Below are 27,785 nucleotides of genomic sequence, written 5' to 3' on the forward strand. Positions count from 1 at the left end.
CAAATAATTTTTTGGTGACGATTAAGTGATCTAAAAATAAATCAAATATTAACTTCATCTTTTATCAGAAATGTGAATATTTTTATTTTCACGGGTTACCTGTGTAACCGACTCCAAAATTTCAAGATGGCCGCTTACGGTTGTGCTATTTCACCTTGGATCGAAAAAGCAATTCATTGTTTATCTAAAAGAGAACCGCTACCAGATACTCCCGAAGCACGAATTATCGAGGTATGATATGTTTTGCAATATGGCTTATTTTGCGTATAATAAGGCATAAAATGACAGAGAATTCAATCAAGCATTCTGATATTCGTTTTCTTGTTGTTTTGAATGTTTTCCCGCCTTTTTTATTCACATTATATAAACTGTCAGCCGTTCTATTCGTTTGGCCTCGAAGCCACGGTAAGAAGGCATCAACGGCCAAACACATTGCATGAGTAAATAAATATGTCAAACTTCGACGATTTTATTCTGAGTTTTGGAAAGAGTTGACCAGAAATATTGCAGTCAGTATCTACAAATTTGCTGAAAGATGATTAAAATTTTGTGAAATTTGCCAGATTTATGTTCATATAAAACTCATATCTAGCTGTTTGGGAAAGCTTGAGAATAGCTTACTTTTTAACTTAATGGTGAGCAATTAGTGTTTAGCTCATGCATACAATGCATTGCTATGCATGATAAGTGATACAGGCCTGTACCCAGGGGGGCGCATATGGTGCGAACGCACCCCCCCCCCCCCCACGACGGCCAAAGTCAATTTTTGGGTTCTCAATAGACTTGCTATTTGTAGACAAAACTATAAAGCATAGGGTAGATCACTCTGGTATGTCATCAATCCATAAGTCAGACTTTTTCGTAGCCAAATCCGACAATAAACGTCCCTTGGAGATACAGCAAAGGCCTTAAAAATCCCTATAGGTCTTTCAGGGGTGGTCAGATTTTTATTTAAAAAACTCCTCCCTAAACTCCTCCCTCCCCCTCACCAGAAAAATTAGGTCCACTTATTTGGATTTTTGTATTTTGTACCCCCCCCAAAAAAATCCTGGGTACAAACCTGTACATGCCAAAGTGGGATTTTTGTTAAATTCTATTTTGTTCCCACCCCTTTTTTCACTGCATAACATGGACAATAAGGGGTTCCCCCACAGTTCACAAGTTTAGTAGTAAAGTGTCATGTACATTTCATTTCAATGGTGAGGTTAGAGTGTTAGTATACTGTACAAATGTATTTTTACAAGGATTGTGAACATTTTTTTTTACATTTTTCATAATGCAAGGATAAAATAGAATTGACTTATTGTTAAATTATGAAAAGGAAAGTAAATCATGGATAATGATAATCTCTTTCATGTTTCATGATAGAAAAAAAAAAGATATGACCTACCAACCAAAGTATAAGAAAATATTTTCTCATTATATTTTAGGTTCTTCAACAGACTACTGTCTACTCTCAGAATGCTGCACTTTTGTCAGACAACAAATTCATGATCAAAGCAATTTTCACACAAGCTGCTATAAATGACTACCAATGGTACTGTACATTTTATGATGTGTATATGTTAGATAGAATTATGATATTATAATATTATGCAACATTTAATGGACCTGGATTTGCCTGTAACATTGCCAAAGGTATGTACCCCTGTATACTGAGTCATGCAAAGTACTTAATGTACTAGTACTAAGTACTAGTACTTATTTGATCACTCAATATTTGTATGGTCACTACCATTTTTTTTTCATTTTTCCATTCACAGTGCCGAGCCAAGCCCAAGTGTCTATTTTAGTGATCTCATGAGAGGAGGCATAGTCACTATCCAGGAATATTCTATTCAACCCTGGCATGACAATATAAAGGTATAACTTATAACTGTTCTGACCAGTTTGTCATAGCCATATAATTGGAGGGATAGTCCCTCTTCAGAAATACTTTATTCACCCCTGGCGTGGCAAGATAAAGGTATAACCCTTTAACTGTTCTGACAAGATTGTCATAAGCCATTATAAATTTTATTAAAAATTATTCTTGCCTGGGGCCTAGTAGTACCCCTTAAGGCCTGCCAGCTGGAATGTGGGTTTTAAATTCCACTTTGTGCACTTGAGACAGACTCAGGACATACTGTATGTATATAGTGCAAGCCTCATTTTGGACAAACTTTGATGTATATACCAGTGAAAATCCCCTGCATCTTAGAATGAAACATACAAAAACTTGTGAATGCTTCATGAAAGGACAACGTTGAGTAACCACACCAAATCGGTTATTTTTTACTAGAGATCCTATAAAAAATGGTCAAATATACAAAATATACTGTATACACCTATTTCAAATAAGGTTGCACTCGGAGAATCTGTGTATCGTAACCCGCAGTGCTTCATGGGTATCGAGTAAATAGGGAAATATGCGTACATTAAATACAAAACCAGGTTTCGAAAGCTGTAGAATTCTTGTTTACATTCTTATGAACATTAACATTGCTTCCAGATACAAGGATTCAGCCGTTTATACGCTACTCATGAGCCACCGCTGGTTACGATACATGGGTTCTCAAGTGCAACCTTTTTTTAAATAGGTGTATACATATACTTTACATATACTGCATCTTTCTTTTCTCGGCACCTGAGCAGGTAAGGGTTTAGATCTCTCATACCCCTTGTGTGACGGAGTCACTGTTATATTATTACTGGAACTGTCTAGAACATTGTTTACATGCAGGCTCTCACACTTGGAACATTGTAGAAATGAATACGTGCTGTTTGAACATACTAGAATTGGACTTGTTTACTTAGGATCGTTGTTCTGTTTGCCAGATTATTCTAGAACCATGACTCAGCAGTTTATGATAACGAAATGGATGATTTAATGTTTCTATTATTAGTAACAACATTTATGATGTAATTAGGTATATTTAGAAACACCCAAGAGTATATAAAGGAGCTCGCTCGTGAATTAGAAGTTAAGTTGTGAAACAGCACGAAGGCTACGCTTATCTAGAGGGAATCTGAGACCGGATAACAGCATCGTGTAACGTCTTCGTTAAAAGAATTATAAAGTCCGTTGTGTACTAGATTGCGTTGGAGTGTAGTCACCCTAGTTCACTACACCTTGTCTATGTCTGGACTCTCTCCCCTGTTTTTATTGTTAAGTTTTACTGTTGCAGATCCTTCAAATTACTGTACCTTACCTAACAGTGCACAGCATATGCTAAGTTTAATATCTTATTGTTTTTTTTCCTAGGACACATGGGAACATGCTGTTTTGGTAGAGCAATTTACCTATCTTCCAGGAACAAATAGTATAATCACCAATCAAGATGAACTTATCCGAGTTTCTAATTATTCACCCTTCAAGGCCCAACTCAAAAAACTATGGAGACATGAGAGACTTCTGAAGTTGCTTGATTTACAAAGATCTGATGGTGCTCCTGTAGAGTCTCTGTTTTCTCTTATCAAGGGGCAGCACCAGTTTGTGTTCATAAGTGAAGAAGAACAAATGAAACTTGATCAAATTCCAGGTGAGTGAGGCAAATAAGGTGTGCCAAATCTGTGAGGTTTACATGAAACATTACTAGTGAAGATGTCAACCTCAAATACATGTTTAGGGCAGAAACCGTCCTCTAACAAACAGGACAGCCCAGAATTATGAGAAATTCAATAACCTGCACAAAATATAATCTTGAACAGTATTCTTACTTCATTAAAATGTGTTTATTGTAATGTCTGTCACAGGCGTACAGTGAAACAATGTCATTCAACCTTTTATTAATTTATACCCTATTGAACCCTGGATTGATTTCCTTCCCTTTTGTTTGTGTCTGTTTTTCAGAGTTCAAAGATGGCTACATCCCGCCGCCATCTTTAGATGCCTCTTCCCCTGGCCACTCCTGGACAAGCTCAGGCTCGGTGCGACAGAACTTGCTCTCACAATTTCAACCAGAAAGCCGATTGCTTGGGAGGTGCGACGGTACAGCTGATGATGCAGATGCTGTTGATGCGGAGCCATGTATGGAAAAACAGCATTCCAAGGACTCGGATGAAGCCCTTGCGAACATACCATTACATGAGATTGAGCCTAGAGTAGATGGGGCAAAAGGCGTGGAAAAGACATTAGAAAAGACTGAGGAACCTGCTAAGATACCAGGAGTGACTAGTCTTTCAAAACAGCCATCAAAGAAGCAGAACCTAGACATTGAAGGACGCCAAGCTAGTATGGATGACCAAGTGGCACCAAGATCTGAAGACGAGCAAGCAGGCAATTTTCCTTCTCTGGACAATCAAGCTGTATGCCCTAGCCAGGAGCCAAGGCAATCCATTCGTAGGCCAGAGGGTATAGCTGATTCTGTGAATATTGAGGCGATTTGCTCAGGCCAATGAGCATTGTCATCGTTGCACAGTGTACAAGAAAATAACGCTACGTCCACTGATAAAACTGTCACATCAAAAAATACAGCTGTAGAAAAGAAACGGAAAACCCTCACTACTCAGACTGATAAGAGTTGCAAATTCCTGAAAAACGCCAACGGTGAAAAATCATCATGTACAGAAAACGTGTCAGCAAACGAGGTCCTAACGACGCAGAAAGTAAAGGAAATTGCTTCAGAACAAACCGGACTATGTAAACAGAGCAACAAAGAGGACCACAGAGTAGCTGGATTAGAGGTTTTGTCAACCACGATCAATTCTCATTCGTCACTTCGAACACGTGCTTCGGGGGCTTGTCAAGCCGAAAAGCAAAGCGAGGAAAGTAGCCATGAAAGTCACGTGAGTTCGGGGAGATCTTTCGGTCAAAAGAGCAACGAGTCGATCTCTATTCTTCGTGATGTTTCCGTGGCAGAGTTAACCCAATTTTCTCCCAAAGTAACCAGCACCGCTCGAGATTCAGAAAAAGTAGACTCGTCACCAGAGGACAATACGGCGGAAGATGGTCCTAGTATAGCTATAGTGGAGCATAGTATAGTAGACGCAAGGCAAGCAGTGGAACGGTACGATGTAAGTGGCAGCTCCACGAATGAAATTGGACGTTTTAAAACGCCATACTCTTTACCAGGCTTATATAAACCAGCTGAAAAAAGGCGTGTCAACTTTGATCTCAATTTGATAGAGGATGCTGATTTGTCCATTGTCGAGTCGAGCCAAGGGCTTGATGAACTCTCCCAGCAGTTGCCAATTACAAGTATGGTTAATAACTTTGTTAACTGGGCAAAGGAATCCTATAAGAAGCTTGCCTCGAGCAAAGGAAGCCAAAGAGGGATAAGCTCGCAAATTATCAACAGTGCTAATCGAGATACTGGAGGGCAGGTGAACTGTGAAAACTGTGATATGAAAGAGACTGCCCAAGGTAACGGTATAACTAATGACGACGTTGCTGCTGCTGATGAGGATGATAATGATGACAACGATGATGATGATGATGATGATGATGATGAGATTTTTTGTACAGCAAGGTCCTGTGATCATCCCTCCACTTCCTCCGTGCCGCATGTAGGCTCAAATGATGATTCAGACAATTCTTACTCAACTTCACAAACAAAACGCTCAAATAAGATTGAAAGAGTTCGTAGTCAGGATTCTCCCGAAAACAATCTATATCAAGAAGATCGAAATCGTCCAAACCCTGATGTATCTCCCTGTTTATTAAGCGACAGTTCAGTCGAAAGTCCAAATATAAATGAACATTCCAAATTGGCCAGCAATCTGAGTACACCATCCAGGTCATCTTGCTCAAAATTAATCAGATCTCAGACTTCGTTGTCTGCCATGGAGGTGTGTAATAGCTCTGACATCGGCTCAACACCTACAATCCTATCAGTTCAACAAGATTGCTCATCTATAAGGCGTGACTGTTCTAGGTTAAAAGAAAAGGTCAATGAATTGTTAGACGCGACCAATAAGTTGCCCCCGGTATTCAGACGGAAACATTTCTTTGAAAGTGACATATCTAACGCTGAACTTGCCGATGTTATAATAGCGGGGAAAACTCCACCAATACTCCTAAAAGACCTTGCAAAAGATAGGGAATCGGAAGTGAAGACCAAGGCATCGACTCCTATACTTGAAAAGGGAGGCTCATCTGAAGAAGACGGTGGATCTAACGCTAGGCTTGATGTTCTTATCGGGGAAAAGACTTCACTCGCGTCGGACCTTACTGAGGATCAGGAATCCGATGTAGCGCTATTGAGGGACTTTGACGTGCCTGGTCTCTGTCTTGATGATGCGTCTGTGAATTCGCAGGAATTTTTAGACGATATTTGCACCGCTGATAAATACAATGATGCAACACCGGATGATGTGCTGAATGCGTTGCAAATGTTGGAAAGTAGTATGAATATGAGCAGAGCACAAGGGTGCAGTATTATCGAGGTGAATTCCCCTGTAGACAGTAGTATGAACATATGTACCGCGCAAAGATGCAGTGAGAATGAGGAGATTAATCCTTTAGCGCAAGAAAATAGTATTGTCAAGGAGGATACCCCTGCACATAGCATACGTTCCGCGCAAAAATGCGGTATTATCGAAGAGAATGCTCCTGTTTTCTGTGGGGATTCAATCTCTGAAAGTCAGCCATCGACTGCTGCAAGTAGTCATCCAAGTGGGCTCTCCAGCTCTGGTTCCATTCCCTGTGGGCAACAACAATGTGAGGACGAAGATCGTAGTCATCTTTATCTTGAAATGCGTGCTGAGCAGAGCTTATTGCGTGCATTAATGTCACAAGAATCAGACAATTTTGCGGACAGTGAAACTTTAAATCATGCTATAAGCAATATGGTTGCACAAACACCGCGAACTTCCCCGTCTAATGAAAAGGTTGAGACTAAGGATAATATCGATGTTACTACGTCTAGCACATGCTCAGACATACTGGCTAATCAGCACGTATTAGCGGAGGACGACATTTCTGAATTACCGCAAGCGGGAAGTAAGAGAAAGCGAACTTGTCTTAATGACGACGAAGAGCACGCTCCAAAGCGTACGGCAGTAGCGCGTGAAAGAGTAAGCCCAGGTAATAATATATTTGCTTAATAGGCGGCTTGCATTAGATATCTAGTGACTTTTTGAGTATCAAAAAGAAAGAAATACATGGCTCGACTTATCTTTAGCATCCCTTGCCTTTGTCAGTTTTTATCACCTCTCCACCATCAATCATGTCCCTTTATTATCTTACCTTTTTCTCACCTCATCTTACACTATTTAAATTCACCTTTCCCCACTTTCCTTTATCTTTCCTTTTCTTTTTCCTTTACTCTTATTGTACGTTAAATTAACTCATTTTCTTTACCCCACGTTACCTTGCCTCACTTAACCTTTCCACCTTCAATCCTTTCCCTAATAATTTGTTTCCTACCTATTTCGTATTTCTCACCTCTTCATTTAAAGTTACACTTCCTAAATTAACCTTTTCCTTTCCTTAGTGCTTACCTTTCATCCTTTTATCCCCCTTTACCCCACGATAGCTTGCCTCACTTTTCCTTGCCTCACTTCGTCTCACCTTTATCAAACTCCTTGTCTTACCACAACTAAATATACTTAAATCCACTCCACCAGTACCTCTTCTGACCTCATCTAACTTATTTCGCCTCAACTTACTATTCCTCCTCTTACCTAACCTTGTTTTAAACGTGCAACGTATAAGATTCGACGAATGCGTCACAGCAGCCTTCCCACATGGTCCAGATGAGCCAGGCACACGATTTGTACTCACAGCAGGAGATATTAGAGATGTCATGGTCAGACGAAAAGGAAGCGCCATCAACATCGCAATCCGAACCGACATTTTTAGTGAAGTGCAAAGACAAACTAAGCGTATGTAATCCGATTTGTCATGTATTTAATCAGCTGTGTCATCATATGATGTTTGCTGACATTCATAGTCATGAATTATCCCTATTCTACTTTTTCTTTGATAGAGCCCCGAACATGATATAGCCCTTTTTTATGGCACCGCGTCAAGAACAGCTCAAGGTCACCCGTCCAGAGACGACCTTATCCCGTACTATGGGGATTCAGACGGCTCGATAAGTGAAATCGAAAAACCACGAACTTCAAGAGTGTCACGAACCAGTAGCAAAACGTCCACTGGAAAAAAGCGAAGACGATCAAAGGTATGTAGGATGCCCTTCATTTTATCTCCCTAGCAAAATACCAGTACGAAAAGCATCCATTTCCATCGGCTATTGCGAGGAAGCAAGCGCGATATTTGCTATTGAATTTGGTAAATGAAGTATAAATCTCTGGTTTGCCATAGCTATAAGAGATCTAGGTTGGTCAGTTTGAAGATCTTACTCTGCGAATATAATAGCAATACGAGGTCAAAATACCCATGCAAAAAGTACCAGCGTGCGCGAAGACAAATAAAACATTTATTTTCGCAGTATTTTTTTATGATAATCTTAATATATCTTTAATGCGCATTGACCCTGTAATAGGAAACGAGTTAACCTATTCATTATTTTGCCCATATATCCGTATTATAATTTTGGTTCAATTTCCAGCCGTCCCTCGCCTCCCATTCGCATTGATTGGGTTTATGACAATATAACCTGCCTCGACCGGTTATATAGCAAGTTACTTCGCTTTGTAAATTTCAGTATTTTTCTGTAATATAGAGTGAAGTGGCAATGGAGAAAGTTTGGTTGGAGCGTGTTTTCGATTGGGTGGATACACTACCAGCTAATGATCAACGCGGGAGAGAGTTTAATTGGTTTGCTGACTAGACAGACCTGTAGGCTGACCGGTTTGGCCAGTTCGCTTGGGACGGCTTTGGAATTGGGTCGACACACTTCCACGCCAAGCATCGACGTGTGAGAGAGTTTCACTGGTTCTCTACTTTTCAACTGACCGGCTTGACCATCAGGCTGACCGGTCTGACTAGTTTGAAACGGGCAAAGGATCGGATGAAAACACTTTCACGCCAAGGATCGACATGAAAGACATCTTTTGCTCTGGTAATTGACTTCAAATATTGGTGGGTAAATGTTGTCTCTTTCTCATCTGGTTATGCTTGCGATATGTTCGCGTAAAATGTGCAGAATATACGCTAAATGGAAGTGATTCGGAGAAAGGATGCAGTAGAGAACCGTATCCCCTTGCGAGTACGGAAATTGCAGAACAACATTTACGTAAATATTGAGCATCTTTCCGTTGAGTACGATAGAGCCATGCTCTGTTGTATGTCGGCTATTATTAATGAATCGTGCAGACAGACACTGTATAATCAAATGATTTTTGTTGCTGTTGTTGTTTAAAAAGTCTCTGCCAGCCGCCATTTTATTATTTAACAAAATAGCAATTGTGAGAAAGCATCCATTCCCATCGGCTATGCTTTTGCAGCTATTGGAATATTTTCTATTAAATTTGTTAAATCAAGTATTAAACTTTGTTTTTAGATTGAAATTTTAAAATTTCTTTACATAATTTGTCTTCCAAGATTGAGTGAAAACAATAACAAAGATGTGGCTGACAAAGGCGCTTTAACAACAAATGCACAATTCCACACAATAATATGTACGGTGTCATCTTGTGCCGTTTGATACTGAAGAAGTCGTTATTTCTAAAAACAAATTTAAAATTGCAAATTTTTGTATTGTGGTTAAGAAATGATTCATTCAAGGTATGTTGGTCGAAGGACCGATTTTATTCAATATTCTAGCAATGTCTGAAATTCTATTCCTACATTTCAAGAAGAAACGTATTAAAGTTTCTATAAAAAGTTGTTAAAATTAAATTTCTAAATGGTTGTAATTTGAATAATTTAGCCAGCTTTCTTCCAATGCTTTTATAAATCTTTCTAAATCGAACATTCCGAAAACGACATCGCCTCACATTACTTTATACAAAATGTACCAGATCCTTCTCTCGTTTTGGCTACGGAACAATGGACTAAATTTAGTCATTATGAAAACCCTGAAAACTATGTTATTTTTTTCAAAACCTTTTCAGAATGAAACACAGATTCTTTAAAACTGAAGCCGAAACTTGGCGTGCTGAGAATACATCTCTTGTACAGCGATGTTTAGAGAAAAAAATGTATTTTTTGATCGCTTGCATCACATGATCTTCACGTGACCTTAACATGGCCTTCACGTGATCACAATTTGGCAAATTTCTTATGATGCAATAGGAGGCGCTATCTTTCTCGTAATGATGGATTGTGGGGGCGTTTGGTGGTTTGATGGATCAAGTAGCGGCGACTGCTCATGCGCACGGGTGCTTCACATAGAGGCCGACAGGAGGCAGCAGAGCTCGTCACGTGACAGCTTGTTGTCCTTGTTTTCGTCGTAGATCTCTAGTATGATGTCTCGGAACCTCTCCAGATCTGGTTTGTTCTGTTGAGAAAATGATGGGAAAATGGTTACTTCAAACCTTCAAAGGTGTAGTCATGTGCGTATATGTGTAGGAAGTTAATCACCCTCCTTGCAGCTGGAATGTTGAATAAGGAGGGCATTGATAAAAGATGGAGTGGCAGCACGGAACACCGCTTAGATAGAAAATGTTGTTTTTTTTAGAGGGAGAACCCGTAGAAAATTCCTTGAAGCAAAGGCGAGAAACAAGATACTCAATTCACGTCGGAACATGCCGGGGATGTTGATGAAAAGGTTACCGGGAAAGGTTTAATGGATAAGTTGCAGGGAGAGGTTAATGGTAAGGTGCCGGTAGGGGTTGATGGAAACGTTGCCGGTAAAGGTTGATGAGAAGGTTGCCGGGAGATGTTGATGAAAAGGTGTCGGGAGAGGTTGATGGAAAGGTTGCTTGAAGAGATTGATGGAAAGGTCGCCAGCAGGGGTTGATGGAATGGTTACTGAGGTTGATGGAAAGGTTGCTGGGAGAGGTTAATGGAAAGGTGGCCGGGAGATGTTGATGGAAAGGTTGCTGGAAGAGGTTGATGGAAAGGTGGCCGGGAGAGGTTGATGGAAAGGTTGCTGGGAGAGGTTGATGGAAAGGTTGCTGGGAGAGGTTGATTGAAAGGTTGCTGGGAGAGGTTGATGGAAAGGTTGCTGGGAGAGGTTGATGGAAAGGTTGCTGGGAGAGGTTGATGGAAAGGTTGCCGGTAGAGATTGATGGAAAGGTTGCCAAAAGGGGGGGGATGGAAAGGTTGACGGGAAAGGTTGACAGGGCCGGTAAAGGTTGACGGGAACGTTGCCGGGAGAGGTTTTCGGAAAGGTTCTACTTACGTATTCACGGTCTGGCTGCTGTTGTTTGAGGACGTCGTGTAACAAGGCAAGTATCTCATCCCCCTCGATCTCTCCGCTGTTATCCTGATAGTTAAATCGACATATTCAGGTTGAAATTTCAGGTTAAAAGTCAGGAGGTTCCAAGTGATGGTTCATTGTTTCGCCTAATCCTTGCATGCTCAGGGTTCCTAGTATTATACTCGTAACCATATCTTGGCATAGTAACCCCACTACTAACCTTGTCATAATAGTCCCATACTTTGTTGAAGTCCTCTCTGGTCATATCGCGCTGGATCTACAATACAATGAACGTCAGCTTCTGTAACCAACTGGAGGGGGTATAATTACTCCAAACACGCCATATCTGTGGTTCGGCAAACGAACTCACAAAATCAAATCAACACAAAATCGAACTTTAAATCAATGGTATGTTTTTTTTTGTTTGAACCAATCGCGAATCAATTAAACGGTGAAGTTCGATTAGCATTTTGTTCGTAGTCGTTCGTTTGATCAGGCCGGGTAAAACATCTTTCGATATAGTCACATCAACGTACCCCATAAGTTTCGAAGATGTTTTCTTCCAGGGGAAGCATCCTAGATAAAAAATAGAATAGGATTGTTTATATATATTTCGATAATCTTGTGTTATCTGTTTAATTGTTTTATTATTTTCTATTTGTCGCACTCACTTGGCAAGCTCATTCAAATTGAATTTTCCGTCCTTGTTTGCGTCATATTTCTCAAGCTGAAATGACAGGAATTTTTGTTAAGATAATCACGACAATAATGATATATATTCGGATCTCGAGTACTTGAGATACCTACACAGTACTCGATGTAGTCATCTAGTTTCCTGGGGTTGATAGAACTCTTTCCTTTCATGGACAACAATTCGTGGAAAAAACCCTGCAAAGTACAATGTTAAAAAAACTGGAGTCAATATGGGAATCTATTATCCGATCAGGAGTACGGACGTGGCTCATGATTTTCACCCTGCTCCCCGAAGATAAAGTCCAAATGTTCATACTGTGCAGAGATGTACAAGTCTAGTGATTGCGTTACCATTCTATGCTATATTTCCAGAGATAATACAAGTTTTGGTGATTGCGTTACAATACTAAGCTACACACCCAAAGCTAATGCAAGTTTTTATGACCATTTAGGATAGCGTTTTCATTTAGAGATTGCGTTACCATTTCGTGATTGCGTTACCATTTAGTGATTGCGTTACCATTTAGTGATTGCGTTACCATTTAGTGCGACCTACCCGAAGCTCGACCGTCTCTAGAAAGCCGCTCTTGTCCTCATCGAAGCGCGTGAAAATCTACAAAACAGGCTAATGGCATAAATATACAAAAAACACTAACCTCTCCTTGGCCACTTTATCTTTACAATTTATCAACAACAAAAGCACATATTTTTATTATCACCCTACCCATAGGAGATAGGAACGGAGTTTTTCAGGCTACAGATAAAACCAAAAGTGTTCTTTGTCTGAGCATTCAAAGCGCCTGGCTCTATTAATACCCAGATATGAAGGCAGGGGCGCAGCCAGGGGGGTGGCCTAGGCCCCCCCCTTCTGGCAGCCAAAAATTCAGTAAATGTATATAATTATCTAAAATACAGTAAATAATTATCTAAAATACAGGAGAAAATGCCTTGAAAGCCCCTTTTGGGTCCCCTCCTGTTAAAAATCCTGGCGCTGGAAGGCAATTAAAAATACAATAAAAAGGTCATTAAAAGTCCTGTAATGTTAAAAGTCTTGAATCGTGGCACCCCTAAAAGCTGTTTGCTTTCATTGTTTTTTCCACAATACTTTACTGGATGTCGAGATCGCATTCTAAGATATCGAAAAAGAAGCAAATCTCTGATAGATAGGATTGGTAATGCTAATAATTATCTGATGCTACCTTCATGAAGTCCACGCTCCCGATCCTCTTGCCTTCGGAGAGGTACGTGCGCAGGAGATTCTGCTCGACAGGTAGAATGTTCTCGAGCTGGAGTAAAGATGTTATGAGGATTAGACACGTGTGCTGGCGTCACTTTAATTCTAGAGTGCAGCAACCTAAAATAATTGATATAAATGATGACTTATTTGCTGATGACATTGTTGTTGATGATTATGATGATGGTGACGATGATAATGATAGTGATGATGGTGATAACGATAGTGGTGATAATAGAGTATGGCGTGGTTATGGTTGATAATAATGATGATGAAGATGAAGAAATTGATGATAATGATAGCGGTGATGTTGTTGTTGATGTATGTCGATGATTAAGATGATCTTGATGATAATAATATAGTGGTGGATGATTATCAAAATAATGATGATGACAGTGGTGATGTTGATGATATTAATGATGACCAAGAGACCATGATATAAGAGAACGAATCCCCGTGGCCCATGATGTCGTCCAAGAAAGCTATTTTTAGATTGCGCGAGCTTGTCAATCATAGCATCCATATATGGTTCATCGCGCCATATTTGGTTATGGGCACCTCGCGAGCTAGTACATTTTCACAATTTATTTCCCTCTTTGCACTTCTTTACTTCATTCGCTAATGTTAATCTAATGTTAAGTTATCGAAATGTTATATAAATAATTGAACGGGAAGACGTTGAAGCGACGACGAATTTGGAATTCATTCAAGATGCATCAGGCTGACTTCTAAAAAGTTTTTTTCTCTTCAATTCGGTGAGATACAATACCTAGGCATTCTCAGAGTCTATGTTATGTATTTTAATACAAGAAGGCCTTTATTTTTCTTTGATTTACAATATTTTTAGATGAATGAACTTCAATTTTTCACGCAAATGTTCAGAAATCATGTCACTCAAGAAACCCGTATCACTGGAATAAGATTACTTACTTCATTATTATTTTTTATTTGTGAAATACCTGTCTTAATAACCACAATATCGGTGTGAATATAACGGTATTAAGTTCTTGATGTATCTTTTTCATTTAAAGGGAATTGGAAGAGAATTGTGTGTTGTAAACACATATTTATGATTGATTGTTGTTTTATAATTTGCGAATCAGCTGTGAAAACTTTTCCTGGGGAAGTTAATCCCCGAGCCTAAAATCACGCATGCATTTCAATGTCCGAGAAACGGTTTATTGGATCCAGCGTACTCTATGGGAGATCATTTTCACAGCGTTCGTAAAAAAGGATGGTATTTTCGGTCAAAAAGATTTCCATAACAGCCTCTGCCGGTTTACATCGCTCAAGATGTGATCGCGCGTAAGACTCGTGTTGTTAGGATACGTGAGCGCTAGCCAATCAGAGGCGTATCTAAAAATAACTGCTTGTTTTAAAAATAGCTTTCACGTACGACATCATTGGAACATACCCTAATACGGGGGATTCGTTCTCTTACATCATGGTCTCTTGTGATGACCTACCTCATCCATTGAAAACCTGCCATCCTTATCCAGGTCGTATTTCTCGAGGATCTCTTTCTTCTTATCCGCCACCTCTGCTTTTGTCGGCTCCTGAAACACGGAGGATGAGCATGATGTGGATGAGACTTTTAAGTTTCTTCAAGTGTTTGTTAGGTTATTGTTTTGTCTGCATTTTTTAGCTTCGAGCTTACTATTTCTAAAAAGTGAGTTAAGCGTATAATCATTCTTGAATTGAATCTGCTTTTGCTTTTAGAAGGTTATTTCGAAGTTTTAAAACATTGTATGCCTTCCTATATTAAATATAAACAATAATAAAGGTGTGGCTGATAAGGGCGGTTTGAGTTCGCAAGGTAATTATTTTTCTTCTCTTTGGCTTATCTGTTGTATGCTGCTGGTTTTTGATCATCTTATCAAAACATCTCATTATACCCCTCGATAAGCACGCTTATTTTGATCGATCTTGTAAATAGACGAACTTTTGGTGATATGGTACCGAATTATCCAAAATAGCTTGTTGATTTTTTAGTCAAGTTGAAATTTCTGAGGTAAAATAAAACTTTCTCATTTTACAAAAAGTAATATAAGGTTAAAGTCTTCTTTTAACATTCGTTTTCGTCGCCGTTTTATATCGAGAGATACTTTTCATTTAAAAGTGATCGATGTTAAGGTTTTTAAAGATGATAGTAAATTGACAAGGTGGCCATTAAAAAACAAGCCAAATTGTTCTATTTGCCCCATTTCATTGAGATTTTTATAAAACTACATGTCACAACTGTGAACAGATTCTAACATCTCCCCGCCATGCTTGAGATATCCGTCCTCCTAACGCCTTCTCTCTACTTGAGTGCTGCCAGAGCGGCAAAAATACCAGTACTTGAGGTGAAGGCTTGCCTCCAGCACCGCCAAATATAAAAGACCTTTTGATAATTCAATTTGCTAATTTGCATGAATTGGAGCTTGATTTGAAATATAATTTGTTTTTTGAAAATTTCAAGTTTTTTGCTATAATGTTTGTAAGACTCTAAAAAGTGTTCAATTTGAAATTGTGAAATTTTCCCCTCCCGCCGATTTATATTCACCAAAAAAAACGCTTTACCTGCTGTTCTTAGAATTTGGAACCCGTTTAAACGCCTAGCTTGGGAAATGAAAAATTGATTCAGCAATTACGATACCCAAATAGAACCTCACTTTCATCGCATAATTGCAATCACCAGGGGGTAACAATTCCAGGGGAGGGGGGATATACAAATACATCACGGGGGGGATTTGGAGATTTTAGCGACAATGCAAAATATGCTTTGGTCATCGCCGATACGTCGAGATGACCTGACTTATAACACAATCGCTGTAAAGGATTCTATTTTAACGCTATGGCTCCATTTGACCGCGGAACAAACAGCGCCAAAATCAGTCAGTATTTATACTGGTAAAGCCTAAACTCTGGCTGGACACTTCGCCAGTAAACTGATGTCGCCGCTGGTTGCACCTGGTCTTTTATAGCCTTAAAAAAATGGTTGTTGCTAGTTATTTTTGAACGGAGCTTAATAGTTATTTTTTGTTACTAAAAAATATGGAAAGTTTTTTTTTATATTAGTATCTATAGACGTTTCTACGGAATACGCACTACCTTTGAAAGTTTAAGTAAAAATGAGGTTATAATGAGTTGAGTTTTCAGCAATCTTTGTTTGATAAAATCTATTCTGTTTGTATAGCGATCTTATATAGGGATGTTCCACCTTGTTGAAAAAAACACAACGATCTCTCGCGGCAAATCCTAGGATGATTTACTAAGGCGCTCACTGCTATTTCTTGATTTACCAAAAACTCTTGGCTCTTAAACGTGCCTCTCATTTAAAAGTGATTAAATTTGAATGAATAACTTCAACCACGCGCAAAAACCAAAAAGTAGCCGACAATCGTATACCTTTTTTCCATCATTTTAGCAAAATTAAAAACAAAAAAAGCTTCATCACTATTGCTTCATCGAGTGAATGATTCTGTTTTGATTTTTGTCAATAGGAATAAAAAGTTTTTTTTCTATAATCTATATTGTGGCGGGAAGTGACAAAACCATGTCTGCTTATCTCGTCTCTCCTTAACCAACTCGTCTTGTTTGGACACCTTTTCCCGAGCTGCCAAACTTTTGTATTTGCAGTTTTGATATAACTTATTTCTCTTGGCTTTTATCCTACTTTGCCATTACTCACTCTGGATATCGACACTATGAAGCTTTCACTCCCGCCAAGTTACTTAAGGCTTGAATTTTCGGATTCTCATGATTGAGGTACCGATTTGCAATGATTATTTAATGCAGAAAGATGCCAGGGGTCAACAGAAAAAGAAAAACACACGGTTTGTAAAAGGTGCAGCAGGCGGATTTCGACTCACACATTTCTTTTTTACATGTTACTAAACTTCAATATAAAAACTTACGATGTATTAAAAAAACATTTAACATTCCATTTTTCTCCCTTTTTGTGTGTATTAAAATTATGAATGTCGAGTTCGTCGTTTTTTTATATCTAAATTAGAAGGCTTTTTCAAATTTTCCTTTGTTTATGTTTTGTGAAAATTTCTGTTAAATTACTTTAATAGGCTTCAGAAAAAATATTTGCGTTACTTCCTTTTCCCGTGTGAGCTATTCTTGGTAACTTGAAAAAGAAGGAAATGAATCCACTGGACAATCTATTGAAAACAATGCAAAATCGCGAACAATGATAAAACTCTCTCACAAATAGCATTTAGTTTAAAAAAGGGGTTTCCCGCCTCTTCGACGGACTCTTACCTAGAACAGACTTCTATGTACTGTTTCGTGCATTTTAAAATAACAACCTCTGTTTAATTTACTTATTTGCAAACGTTTTAGTAAAAACAATCCTTCCCACATATTTTGAAGCTTTTATAAGGTGTTGTATGTTTTGAAAAATGATATAATACATATTGCTTCTCAAGCATGTCAAACCAATGTTGAGAGGCGTCTAATCGCTGAACAACTCTGAAAAGCCACTCATTTCTACTTCTGTTATTGGTGCGATTTAAAATTCAGCAGTTAAGCAAATTGCATGAGCGATGGAGTTGTACTCCCCTTAAAGCAGATGTTAATAAAAAGTTATTTTTATTATTCTGTATCCGGTTCAAGCCTACATGTAAATTTAAAATATAAACGAGAATATAGAACGTTTATTTGTGAAAAAAATCGTAAAATTTCTCTATAGGGGAAGAAAAGTCTAATGCAATATTATTCTTTGTGTGTCATGTCAATGCCAAAATAGCATATCTACGCTTTACGAACCAGGGTTTCCCTCGTATAAACTTACTGACAATGATCGCTAACGCGTTCATGACGCTGCCTGCAATCGCTTTTCTATCATTTTGGTTTTGAAGTTAGTTTTTCAATTAAGGGTTTTTGCTTTAAAATCTTTTCCGTAGCATTGTGTGTTCAAATTATTGAGCATAATTTATTCAGTTAGCAAGCAAATCCTCATCTATTTTACCTTGTCGTTCAGTTCCTTTAGAAGATCATGGATGAACAAATCCATCTCTTTCTCTTCGATGTACCCATTTTCTGCGAATAGCAAATAATAAAGTCAGTATCTATGTGACTTTTAGATAGTAGATCAAATTGGTCGCATGTTTAAATTAAGTCTATTCATTCCTAAAACATAAATGCGATCAGTGAACGTGACCCGAATCTTACTATCAGAATCAAACTTCATGAAGACTTTTACGAACTCGACGGGGCTGAGTTTTGTAGCCTTGTCTGCCATCTTGCTTATGACTTTGCGCGACCTGGATATTCTTATAAGTGAACTCTTTCGCCGTTGTTCGTGTTTTTGTATTGATGAACCACGCGCATGCGCAAGAAGCAAGAATTTCCCATTCACTTCGAGGTGTGCGTGACGTCACGCAAATATTGAAATTAGTAGCGAAGGTTGGATTCGGCCTTGTTTGGCAATCAGTTTATCTTGTTATCTGGTCTATTGGAGACAACTTGGGATAACGTAAATCCTACTGCAGCAAATTACTTAAACATTTACCCTGGTGTTCTGAATGGATTCAGATAAGGTGTTCCATCTTTTGACCATAACGAAAATTATTTTGACAAAAGATCAGAGTCATTGATTATTCAAAAAACCCCCAGGAAGCAAGCCATTGCTTCCCCTCGAGTTACATCTAAATTATGATACTAAACTTTTGAGAAAACCGCCTTCGCCCTTCAGAAAAAGGTTTAAATATTTACGGCCTTCTGGATCAACGACTTATTCCAATTTTGTTTTTCTTTTCAATCATCAATTAACCGAACGAAATAAATAATCGATGAGAAAAGGACAGAATCCAGCATTAACAAACACAGATAAGCTAGAACTGTTATATCTGGACGAAAATATATCTGTAGAGCGATTCGAGTGGCACTTCTCGAAAATAGACGCTTGTACAGTTCATGCAAATTGACTCATTTCTTATTCAATTCCCTTGTGTTCAAGCGGAGAATAGACGGCGGTTTTTCTAGAATTTAATTTTTTTATGAAAAACTTCCAGTGCTTTGTCATATCTCTGGAGTGACTTTTTGTATACAGATCGTGTCAAAGCATTTAATGGCTTGTAATGAACCAATTCCTTTACGTTTCACCATCTCTCCGAGGGTAAATCACTCGACTTTCCCTGAAGCAATAACAATTATCTATGGGTGGAACGTGATACAGTCAAACCGTGCATAATAATACAAAAATGTTTGATTTTCATTCCTTTTTTTGCACACTTAAGAAATTTGAAAAATGTTTGTTTGGTTTGTGGTTAGTTTTTCTAATGCATTTTCACTTAGGTCGAGAGACGAAACAGAATAATAGGAAAACGTTAAATATCGGCTAAAACAACATCTTGGTTTAGATAATTTGTTTTATTGGCATCTATATTGATTTTGGGTACATTTTAGTGCCAGACAATCTGCGAAATTGTTTTACACTTTTTCAAAATGTGGCATACATGATAATTCCAAGATAATTACTTTTTTTTTTATCTGGAGCATATGACCTTTTTATACAATAAAATTTGGAAACATTTGGACGACATTTGGAAAACTTAGGTAAAATTAAATAAGTTGTCAATTTGTTTGCCGTGTTTGAATACGCAAACATTCAAACACACCTCTTTGCCGAATATTATGAAAGGACAAGCGTATATAGTTATTGCTATAGCAATTGAAAGTCAACTAAAGCATGTGTTGATTTATATCCCTTTACTGTCGAAGTGACTGTGTGAAATTCTGTTCCAAGAAAAAAAAATAAAACTGTTTTAATTTATTTTGCTTTCTGAGGAATGGAATAAATGTTCTTGCAGGAGATCTGTTCCCTTACCAGCTTATGGCCATATCAGAAATCTTTAATCTCCACATCGGCTCTTTCAGATTCACCCTTTTTGCCTCGCATAGAGGGGGGTTATGATGAAGTTTGAACTTCAGTTGTTGAAAAAAGTCATCCTTAAATTTTGCGAGTATACACTTGGCACTAATGCTTTGAAAATTGTGCGTAATTTAGTTTTGTTGTTCTTGAGCTTTGCTGCTGGTGGATAAATCTGCTGTGAAAACAGCTTTGTAGCTTTCCTTATAATGATATCCAGGGAATCGATTGATGTGAATGTTTAGAAATCATTGTATTGTGGCGCGCTTGTTTACATGTTTGCGGGTGGATTGGCTGCATGCGCGGTTCAAGGAAAAAGTCTGACCTTTTAAGGAAAAAAAAGAGCTAAATACTTATAAAGACCTGCAGCTTCTGCTTAAACGTACCAACCCTAACTATTTTGACCTGTTTATATGTAAACAGGGGTAAAAAGGTCTGGATCTACGCCTGGGCTAAAGGCCAATAATGATAATAGTGTTATGTTAACTGTTTCTCGTTTACTGGATGTTTGCTCAGGTTGGAGAGGGGTACGTAGCAACACTTTGCTTGGGTAGAACCATATCAGTCATATCAGTCTTGTTTTAAAAACTGTCGTTTTTCTAGGTCGCTCGGCCATTTCCTTATTAGGCATTACATACCATATTTGGGAGTCCGCTTCAATCGTTCTTTCGCTTTTTTATCGCTCTAGAGCTATGTAAGTCGAGAATTTCCACGTAAACTTGCAGGAATTCCTGTTTACTATGATTTTGCTGGCAGCCATCTTGGAAGTGGAGCCTAGTCCCTAACGTTTTGGAATATCACAGGTCTCCCGCGCGCTCGCCCCAGGTTCTTTTACACCATTTAGAAAAACGAGAGCCATTGATTGATATGTAGAGATTGTTGAAAAAAGTGTACTCATTTATCGAAAAGTGAGTAATATATTTCCTTAGCTATTAGCCCTTTATTAAAGTAAGGGATGCAAAACATAGTTCCTGGCGTTCTTTTCGGGTTTCCTGTGTTTTTCGGGTTTCTTGTGTTTGAATATGTGACGTCTCCACAGGATTCCCGAGCATAATGTCATGGACAGACTATGGCAACGCACAAGAGGATGTCGTACTCTACTAAATACAGAGTGCATTATAGCGTTTCCGGAAAAAGTATTCAAACCTAAGAGCTTATAAATATTTTTACTATAGTAATTAAAAGCAATATTCTATACAGAATATTGTGATAACGAGTACTCTACCCCCTGCAATCGTCCCATGGTCACGTGAGTGCGCAATGAAATAGGTAATCTAAATGACTTTAACTTCTAACTTTTTCTGATTAAGCCAGTTTATGGTTATTACGGACGCCAAAAACCCGAAAGATAAAAACTATAAATGGGGGGTCATTGCCATGAGCTCTGAACTCTCCTACGCGGCTGCAGTACCTGTGGTCGGAAGACAGTAACAGAGCTTAGGTTGTAGACTGAAAATATCCGCCCGAACCCTGATAATACTGACTAAAACTAGTGGGAAATGATCACTAAAAACATCAAACGATATATTTTTAATAATGATATTAAATTGATATAAAAGTTTATAATGATATCAGTAATTAATGAAATAATGCCTAAATAAAAAATTCACCCTCTACAAATAGATAAACTAACTTTCAACCAAAAACTTTGGTGTAAAATTGTTATAGCATATTGATGAAAATATCAACAATAAATGAAACAATACCTATAAATAAATATCCGCCCTTTCCCAAAAGATACATCATTTCAACCAATGATTTTCCCTGTCACATGACCTAATATAAGTACAAAAAAGTAGCAATACCAACCAAGTCCAAGGCTTTCATATTGGTTTCCCTGTGGCTGCTAAGAGTTGTAAAGTGACCGGAAACCATTGGCCCTCCCCAGCCCCTTCTGTCTTAAGTTCAACCACAGGGATCCCGAACAGAGACCAAGCTGTAGCGAGACGCCTGATCAACCGTCAAGACGTTTGCAGATTGGTTTGGACCTAATGATAAGCTTGTGCTAGCGGCGATCACTTGATCTTCAGGTATGACTTCAGCTCGTCTTTCTGGATCTTATTATCTTTGTTCTTGTCAAGGTCTGGCATGACGACGGACTGTACGTAGTCTTTCACGTCTTCTTCTGTTATCTGAAGATATGTCAGGGATAGAGAAATATGTAATTAAATACATGGATAACCGGTGTGACTACGGACTACGTATTTTTTCACGTCTTCTTCTGTTATCTGTAGATATATCAGAGATAGAAAAATATATAATAAGTAAAACAACATGGATGAACGGCGTGACCACGGACTACGTTATCTTTCACTTCTGTTAATTTAAGATCGTATCAGAGCTACAGATAAGTATGGTATGGACTTACAGTGCGCTGATAGTAAATATCAAAGTGATTGAGTCGGATTTTATATGATGATGATGATTTTGGGTATGATAGTGGTGATAAAAATGGTAAGGATGGCGATGGCCTGTAATGATGCTATCCACCGGGTGGTGATGTTTGTGGTGATGGTAATGATGATGATGATGTATAGTAATGGTAGTGGTAAGTATGGCGATGGCCGGTAATGATGCCATCCACCGGGTGGTGATGTTTGTGGTGATGGTAATGATGATGATGATGTATAGTAATGGTAGTGGTAAGTATGGCGATGGCCGGTAATGATGCCATCCACCGGGTGGTGATGTTTGTGGTGATGGTAGTGATGATGAAGATGATGATGTATAGTAATGGTAGTGGTAAGGATGGCGATGGCCGGTAATGATGCCATCCACCGGGTGGTGATGTTTGTGGCGATGGTAATGATGATGATGATGTATAGTAATGGTAGTAATGTGGAACATTTGGCATTTGGTAGTGATGCTGATGATTGGAGGCAAAGGTGACTACTGATGCTACTTCTATGATGATGTTTTGAGCTACTTGCGCCCGTGTCCTGAAGTCTGATCTTGATACTGATGATGGTGGTGAGGATGATGATGATGATAAAAGTTTATCATGATAATGGTGGAGGGGGTGCTGCCGCTGATGACAATATCCTGCTACTCACATCCGTATCGTTGATTTTCAGAAGATCACGGAATAGGACTTCCAGCTCACCGCTCTCAATGCACCCGCTGTTATCCTTTTGTTAAAATGATGATTATAAATTAGGTCTTCCTTATATAGTTAAAAACCCGCGTGTGAGAACCTAGTGATTTACTACCCTATAGGCAGAAATGTTGGATTTTAATAACCCCCCAAAAAAACACAAAAAAATCAAAATGTTCTTATATGATGGGTTTCTCCATTTTACTTTTCCATAAAGATAAGATTACAGATATAACCTACATACAGTAGGATATCTCTAAAGCAAAGTCGCTATACATTCCAGTCACACTTCTGTAATTATGAATCCTACTGTTGATTAAGCAACTAGAAAAAGAAAAACAAAAAAGCTAGGTTTTTACACGCGGGTTTTTACTGTATTACACAAATACAAAACTGTTTAACTACAAAAAATAACTTCCCTAATACTTAAAGTTGTAAACAGCAAAACGTAAAAAGAAAAATGTGCCCGAGAGCACGTCTTTAGATCGAAGAGTCACGTGCCCAGGGGCGTATACAGGGGGGTGGATCGGGTGGATATCCACCCCCTTTTTGAGCAAATTGAAAAGTCACTTTGTTTGAAGAAACTACGGAGAAGGTACTATCCATATGCCAGCGCCTGCTTGACTTTGCTGGCGCGAAAAATTCAATTCAGCTTGAAGTATTTTTAGATCTGTGACCTACCGAGAACCACTGGATCAGTTATAAGCACCTATATTTCGAAATATTGGATCCGCCCCTGGTGCTGTTATAGTTTCCAGGTACCATTAGATAACCCAATGATGTTGCGAGTAGCCACGATACCTTGTCATACTTGGCGAACTTCTCGTCGAAGTCGGCTTGTTTCCAGTCCATCGCGTTGGCCGCGACCTCATCGCATGCAGCTTTCACTCCGAGATGCCTGACGAAAAGCATCATGGGCTTATTTCCTAGAATCTTTTGTTATCAAGTATTGGTTTCATCTGGGCTTATTTCCGATATTTTTTGTTATCAATTGTTGGTACTTGTTTAAGAACACCTTTCATGATCAAGTTTTGATTCTATCTGGGCTTATTCCCGAGAATCTTTTGTTATCAAGTATTGGTTCTATCTGGGCTTATTTCCTATAATGTATTTTGTCATCAAGTATTGGTTCTATCTGGGCTCAGTTCCGAGAATCTTTTGTTATTAATTATTAGTTCTATCTCTGCTTATTTCCGAAAATCTTTTGTTATCAGATATTAGTTCTTGTTATCAGATATTAGTTCTATCTAGATTTCATGCCGCATAGAAATTCCATGTCATGTTTCCTGGATCACTCCCTAGTGGTCGCTGTTCTATATACGTTTTAACATAATACGAAGATACATACTTCATCAGACTTTTCTTATCGACTCCTTCTTTGCCGTCGAGCTGTAGTAGGAAAAAACACAAATAATTGTCTATAGTATTTAAAAGCATTTGGAATCTATTTGCGAACCCTTAAAAGTACGACGCTCGCTATCGTGGCCATTTTGACAGTTTCGTGCAGTAGGCCAATAAGGATGCTAGAAACGTGCTATCTGATACGACGCGCGCTACCGTGGCCACCTTGTTAATTTTGTGAAGTAAGCCGATGCGAGAAACGTTATACATTAACATGGACTTCTCGTGTCCCCAGTACTACTAAAAATGACAAGAAGGGGCATGGCTGTGCCCCCCTCAAGTTTCCATAATATCTCCCTATGGAAGTCCTTTAAAAACTGCAACAGCTCCGCATAATATTTTTCGTTGCTTGGAATAAATGAGCGTGAGTAAGATAGGAAGGAAAATACCCTCCCCTTCTCAAGGACCGTTTCTATCTGCGTTGAATTATCCTCTCACCAGAATGGTTTGAAATTTCTCTCTTTCTTTCTCGTCAATTCTCTGACCAGGCGTTTTGTTGACTGCAAAGAGTTCTTCAAGGAAGAGCTGAGGAGAGATGCCAAATTTGAGGAAAAATATTAAAAAAATTATTCAACTCCCAGCAAAGGGAATTACCTGTAGTTCAGGCTTCTCAAGAAATCCGCTGCCATCTTTGTCGTAGTTCTTCCAAATCTTGAATATAAATGATAAACAAATTTTATTCTAACGCCGGACAGTTTTTAAGGGTTTTTACGAATACATGATGTTGGAAAACGTAGTGAGGTTACACTAGTCAAGAATGTCATAGATCTCAGAGCATCAGAAAATGTTGCTTCTTACTCAAACACAAGAGAAAGATAAAAACTTGAAGTCCGTAGGTACGACTTGCGTGCAATATTGTTTTGTTTTTGTTTTGAATATTCAAAACTTGCATCATTTTTCAAAATACAACAGAATACAATTTTCCCTGTGTTATTTGATACATTAAAACTATAATTAAGCTGTTTTAACTATAGGATGGATTGAAATTAATCGTGATTTAAATCGATTTTATTTGCTTACAGGGATGAGCATGTCATTCACACAGGGTTTCATAGCCTACGAAACCACGCGTCACGCTAGTCGAATCGACTGGCTTTAAGTTATTTACCCAACCCAGTTGCTGTTTTACTGTTGTGTCTTAGGTTTCGTCTGCTCGTGTGCTTAATCATGTGACATAAATTAATCACGTGACGTAACCAGAAAATGTCCTCATCCTCCCTCTCCTATACCAGCCACAGGAATCCTGAAAAGGCGGCCTGGACGCAACTTCTTTATTTTCTAGTGCCTGCGATAACCCTCTACTTGTTTTGCACGTGCAGTGCGTGTGGATGTTGATAATAACTGAAAATAGAAAAGCTTTGCTGACCTTGATAAAGTCTACTTGGCAGAATTCTTTCGTGGTTAGGAACTGTCTCATAAAGTTGCTCTTGGTTGGTAGAACCTTCCTTAGCTGCGAGCGAATAAAATGTTCGTCAAAGTTTATCATAAGATGGCCTTTTGAGGGGATGGTAGTGTCGTCAATTATATTCCGGGCGTTAGGGAAGTGCAGGTTTGTCTACAATCTTGTTATAGTTGCATTATATGTCATCCATGTAATACATAGTAACATAACATAATTCGTATCGCGCATTACCTCTTTCTTGGAGATCTTGTTGTCATTGTTCTCGTCCAGCTTTGCAAGGAGGCCCGTCTTGAATGATGCGACGTCATCTTCGCTTAACTAAAACAAAGACCGATATTGGTTCATTGAGTATGGATTGACTCTATATTAACGACGACTTTGATTGGCTATTTTAGTTGCTTCACTCAAATCTTACGTACGCTCTGATTGGCTAATGGCTTGGCTCTATTCTTACAACTGCTCTGGTTGAGTGTAGTTGGGGATGCCCAAAGTGACATCAACGAGGGGTGGCAATAATCATCGGTAATTTGTTGGCATAAGAGCTTGTCTTACAGGTACCCGCTATATATTTTGGAATTTTTTAGTTAAAATCCATGAGCCACGCAATCAATGAAATAAAAACAAAAAAAATAAAGGTGGAGAAAAGAATTCATCTGCCGTTCTTCTGTTGTCTGCAATTTTCTGGCAGTGTCCACTCTTACACTAAATAGTTTATTGGCAATTTTTAATTATTAAAAACGTATTGCTTAATAATCGTTAGACCGCAATAAATCTTATCCTCAAAAAGGTTGTGAAAGTTTTACCTCGTTATTACAAATGTCCTTGATGAAGGAATCCAGCTCTTTGGCGTCAATGAAACCGTTCCCTGTCAGGGCAAAAGAAGAACGTTAGGATGGGAAGATGCGCGTCACAGGGTTTCAGTTGTACTCGCTAAAAAGTATACTTTCTGCGTACTTTTAACATAAACATAAATATGCTTATGTTTTCTTTATTGTTTCGCGGTCATATAATAAATTGGTCATATTTCATTGGCATTGTAGTGCACACTAGCTTATACCAAGTGTTTTTTATTCTGCCATCGCTCATGATACCGCAAATTTATTTTTGCAAAACACTTTCACAAATGTGAAGTTTAACTTTCAACTGGCCAAGTTATAGTCCCGACATGACAAATGTCGTTTTTAACAGACCTACAGACTGGGTTCTGTTGTGCAGAAAATCTTCAAAATAAGAAAAAAAATGTGTTTTTTTACCAAAAGAATTGCTCAATAAATCCCATTGTTGTCCTGAGTCGAATCTCTTAAGAGACTCTTAATGTTAGATGCCAACATGAAATGTTGATGTCACAAGAAAGAACCACCATCCTTGTCACAAGAGAACACTCACCGTCCTTGTCGAATTTGCTAAAAATCTCATCAACATTTTCTTTTATTTGCCCGAAGTACGTCTCGATGTAGTCATCAATGTCAGCTCCTGCCATTTTTAGTCTGGTTCAGTTTTTTCTCCTCTTAGGACCTAAGAACCGTTATGCTGCGTGGGCTACTTATAAGGGACTACTAATCTTGTGTCTTGTATGGTGACGCTAGGGACAGCCTCATATTGATTGCAAGGTTTGATGCAGTTTTGTGATTGGCTGGAAAACTCTTGATTGGCATTTTATATGCCCTGGACGCTTTTTGTGGTGTTTGTGATCGAATTGTTCAATAAGTATTTTAACGTTCTTGGGAAGAAAAATGTTTATATGAAACATACACAGACTATTCAAATAATTTTTTTTTATTATGTTACTTTTTTCACTATTTTTTCTAATGCATATCAGCTTGCTCAGCCACCTGCTGTAACTGCCATTTATAATTCAACAATGCTTGACTATCAAGCCTAACATCGTCAGCGGAGGTGCGTCAGAG

General features: G+C 38.5%; 4 protein-coding genes and 1 long non-coding RNA gene across 6 annotated transcripts; 3 read left to right on the forward strand and 2 right to left on the reverse strand.

Moving 5' to 3' along the window:
- The first annotated feature begins 112 nt into the window (after positions 1 to 112).
- LOC5518102 lies at positions 113 to 4,583 on the forward strand. Its single transcript, XM_048721221.1, has 5 exons — positions 113 to 231; positions 1,431 to 1,537; positions 1,764 to 1,863; positions 3,245 to 3,521; positions 3,833 to 4,583. The coding sequence occupies exons 1-5, from the start codon at positions 127 to 129 to the stop codon at positions 4,378 to 4,380; spliced, it is 1,137 nt and encodes a 378-aa protein (XP_048577178.1). The 5' UTR covers positions 113 to 126; the 3' UTR covers positions 4,381 to 4,583.
- Positions 4,584 to 4,727: 144 nt separating this feature from the next.
- Positions 4,728 to 9,715, forward strand: LOC5518053. The gene is made up of 4 exons (XM_048721220.1): positions 4,728 to 7,006; positions 7,637 to 7,806; positions 7,911 to 8,105; positions 8,610 to 9,715. The coding sequence occupies exons 1-4, from the start codon at positions 5,182 to 5,184 to the stop codon at positions 8,715 to 8,717; spliced, it is 2,298 nt and encodes a 765-aa protein (XP_048577177.1). The 5' UTR covers positions 4,728 to 5,181; the 3' UTR covers positions 8,718 to 9,715.
- LOC5518052 (secretagogin) lies at positions 9,617 to 18,444 on the reverse strand. Its single transcript, XM_048721227.1, has 11 exons — positions 18,283 to 18,444; positions 18,080 to 18,150; positions 14,586 to 14,675; positions 13,085 to 13,171; positions 12,442 to 12,498; positions 12,000 to 12,080; positions 11,864 to 11,919; positions 11,729 to 11,768; positions 11,413 to 11,469; positions 11,175 to 11,258; positions 9,617 to 10,328 (listed from the first exon to the last, which is right to left on the reverse strand). Exons 1-11 carry the CDS (start codon positions 18,350 to 18,352, stop codon positions 10,215 to 10,217), a joined length of 807 nt encoding a protein of 268 aa, XP_048577184.1. The 5' UTR covers positions 18,353 to 18,444; the 3' UTR covers positions 9,617 to 10,214.
- On the forward strand, positions 10,327 to 13,382 carry LOC125559166. The gene is made up of 2 exons (XR_007306399.1): positions 10,327 to 11,094; positions 11,127 to 13,382. It is a non-coding gene; the product is annotated as an uncharacterized LOC125559166 (long non-coding RNA).
- Positions 18,445 to 21,496: 3,052 nt separating the features above from the next.
- LOC5518051 (calbindin) lies at positions 21,497 to 27,464 on the reverse strand. 2 transcript variants are annotated; one of them, XM_001637979.3, is made up of 10 exons: positions 27,265 to 27,462; positions 26,682 to 26,743; positions 26,110 to 26,196; positions 25,843 to 25,926; positions 25,071 to 25,127; positions 24,915 to 25,001; positions 24,424 to 24,464; positions 23,877 to 23,973; positions 23,035 to 23,109; positions 21,497 to 22,113 (listed from the first exon to the last, which is right to left on the reverse strand). In XM_001637979.3, exons 1-10 carry the CDS (start codon positions 27,356 to 27,358, stop codon positions 21,997 to 21,999), a joined length of 801 nt encoding a protein of 266 aa, XP_001638029.2. In that variant the 5' UTR covers positions 27,359 to 27,462; the 3' UTR covers positions 21,497 to 21,996. The 2 variants fall into 2 exon arrangements, with proteins under 2 accessions (XP_001638029.2, XP_048577185.1); XM_048721228.1 differs by having other exon boundaries at positions 22,055 to 22,209; positions 27,265 to 27,464.
- Between the last annotated feature and the right edge of the window lie 321 nt (positions 27,465 to 27,785).

The sequence above is a fragment of the Nematostella vectensis genome, chromosome 13, assembly GCF_932526225.1.
Source record: "Nematostella vectensis chromosome 13, jaNemVect1.1, whole genome shotgun sequence".
Classification (NCBI taxonomy): Eukaryota; Metazoa; Cnidaria; class Anthozoa; order Actiniaria; family Edwardsiidae; genus Nematostella; species Nematostella vectensis.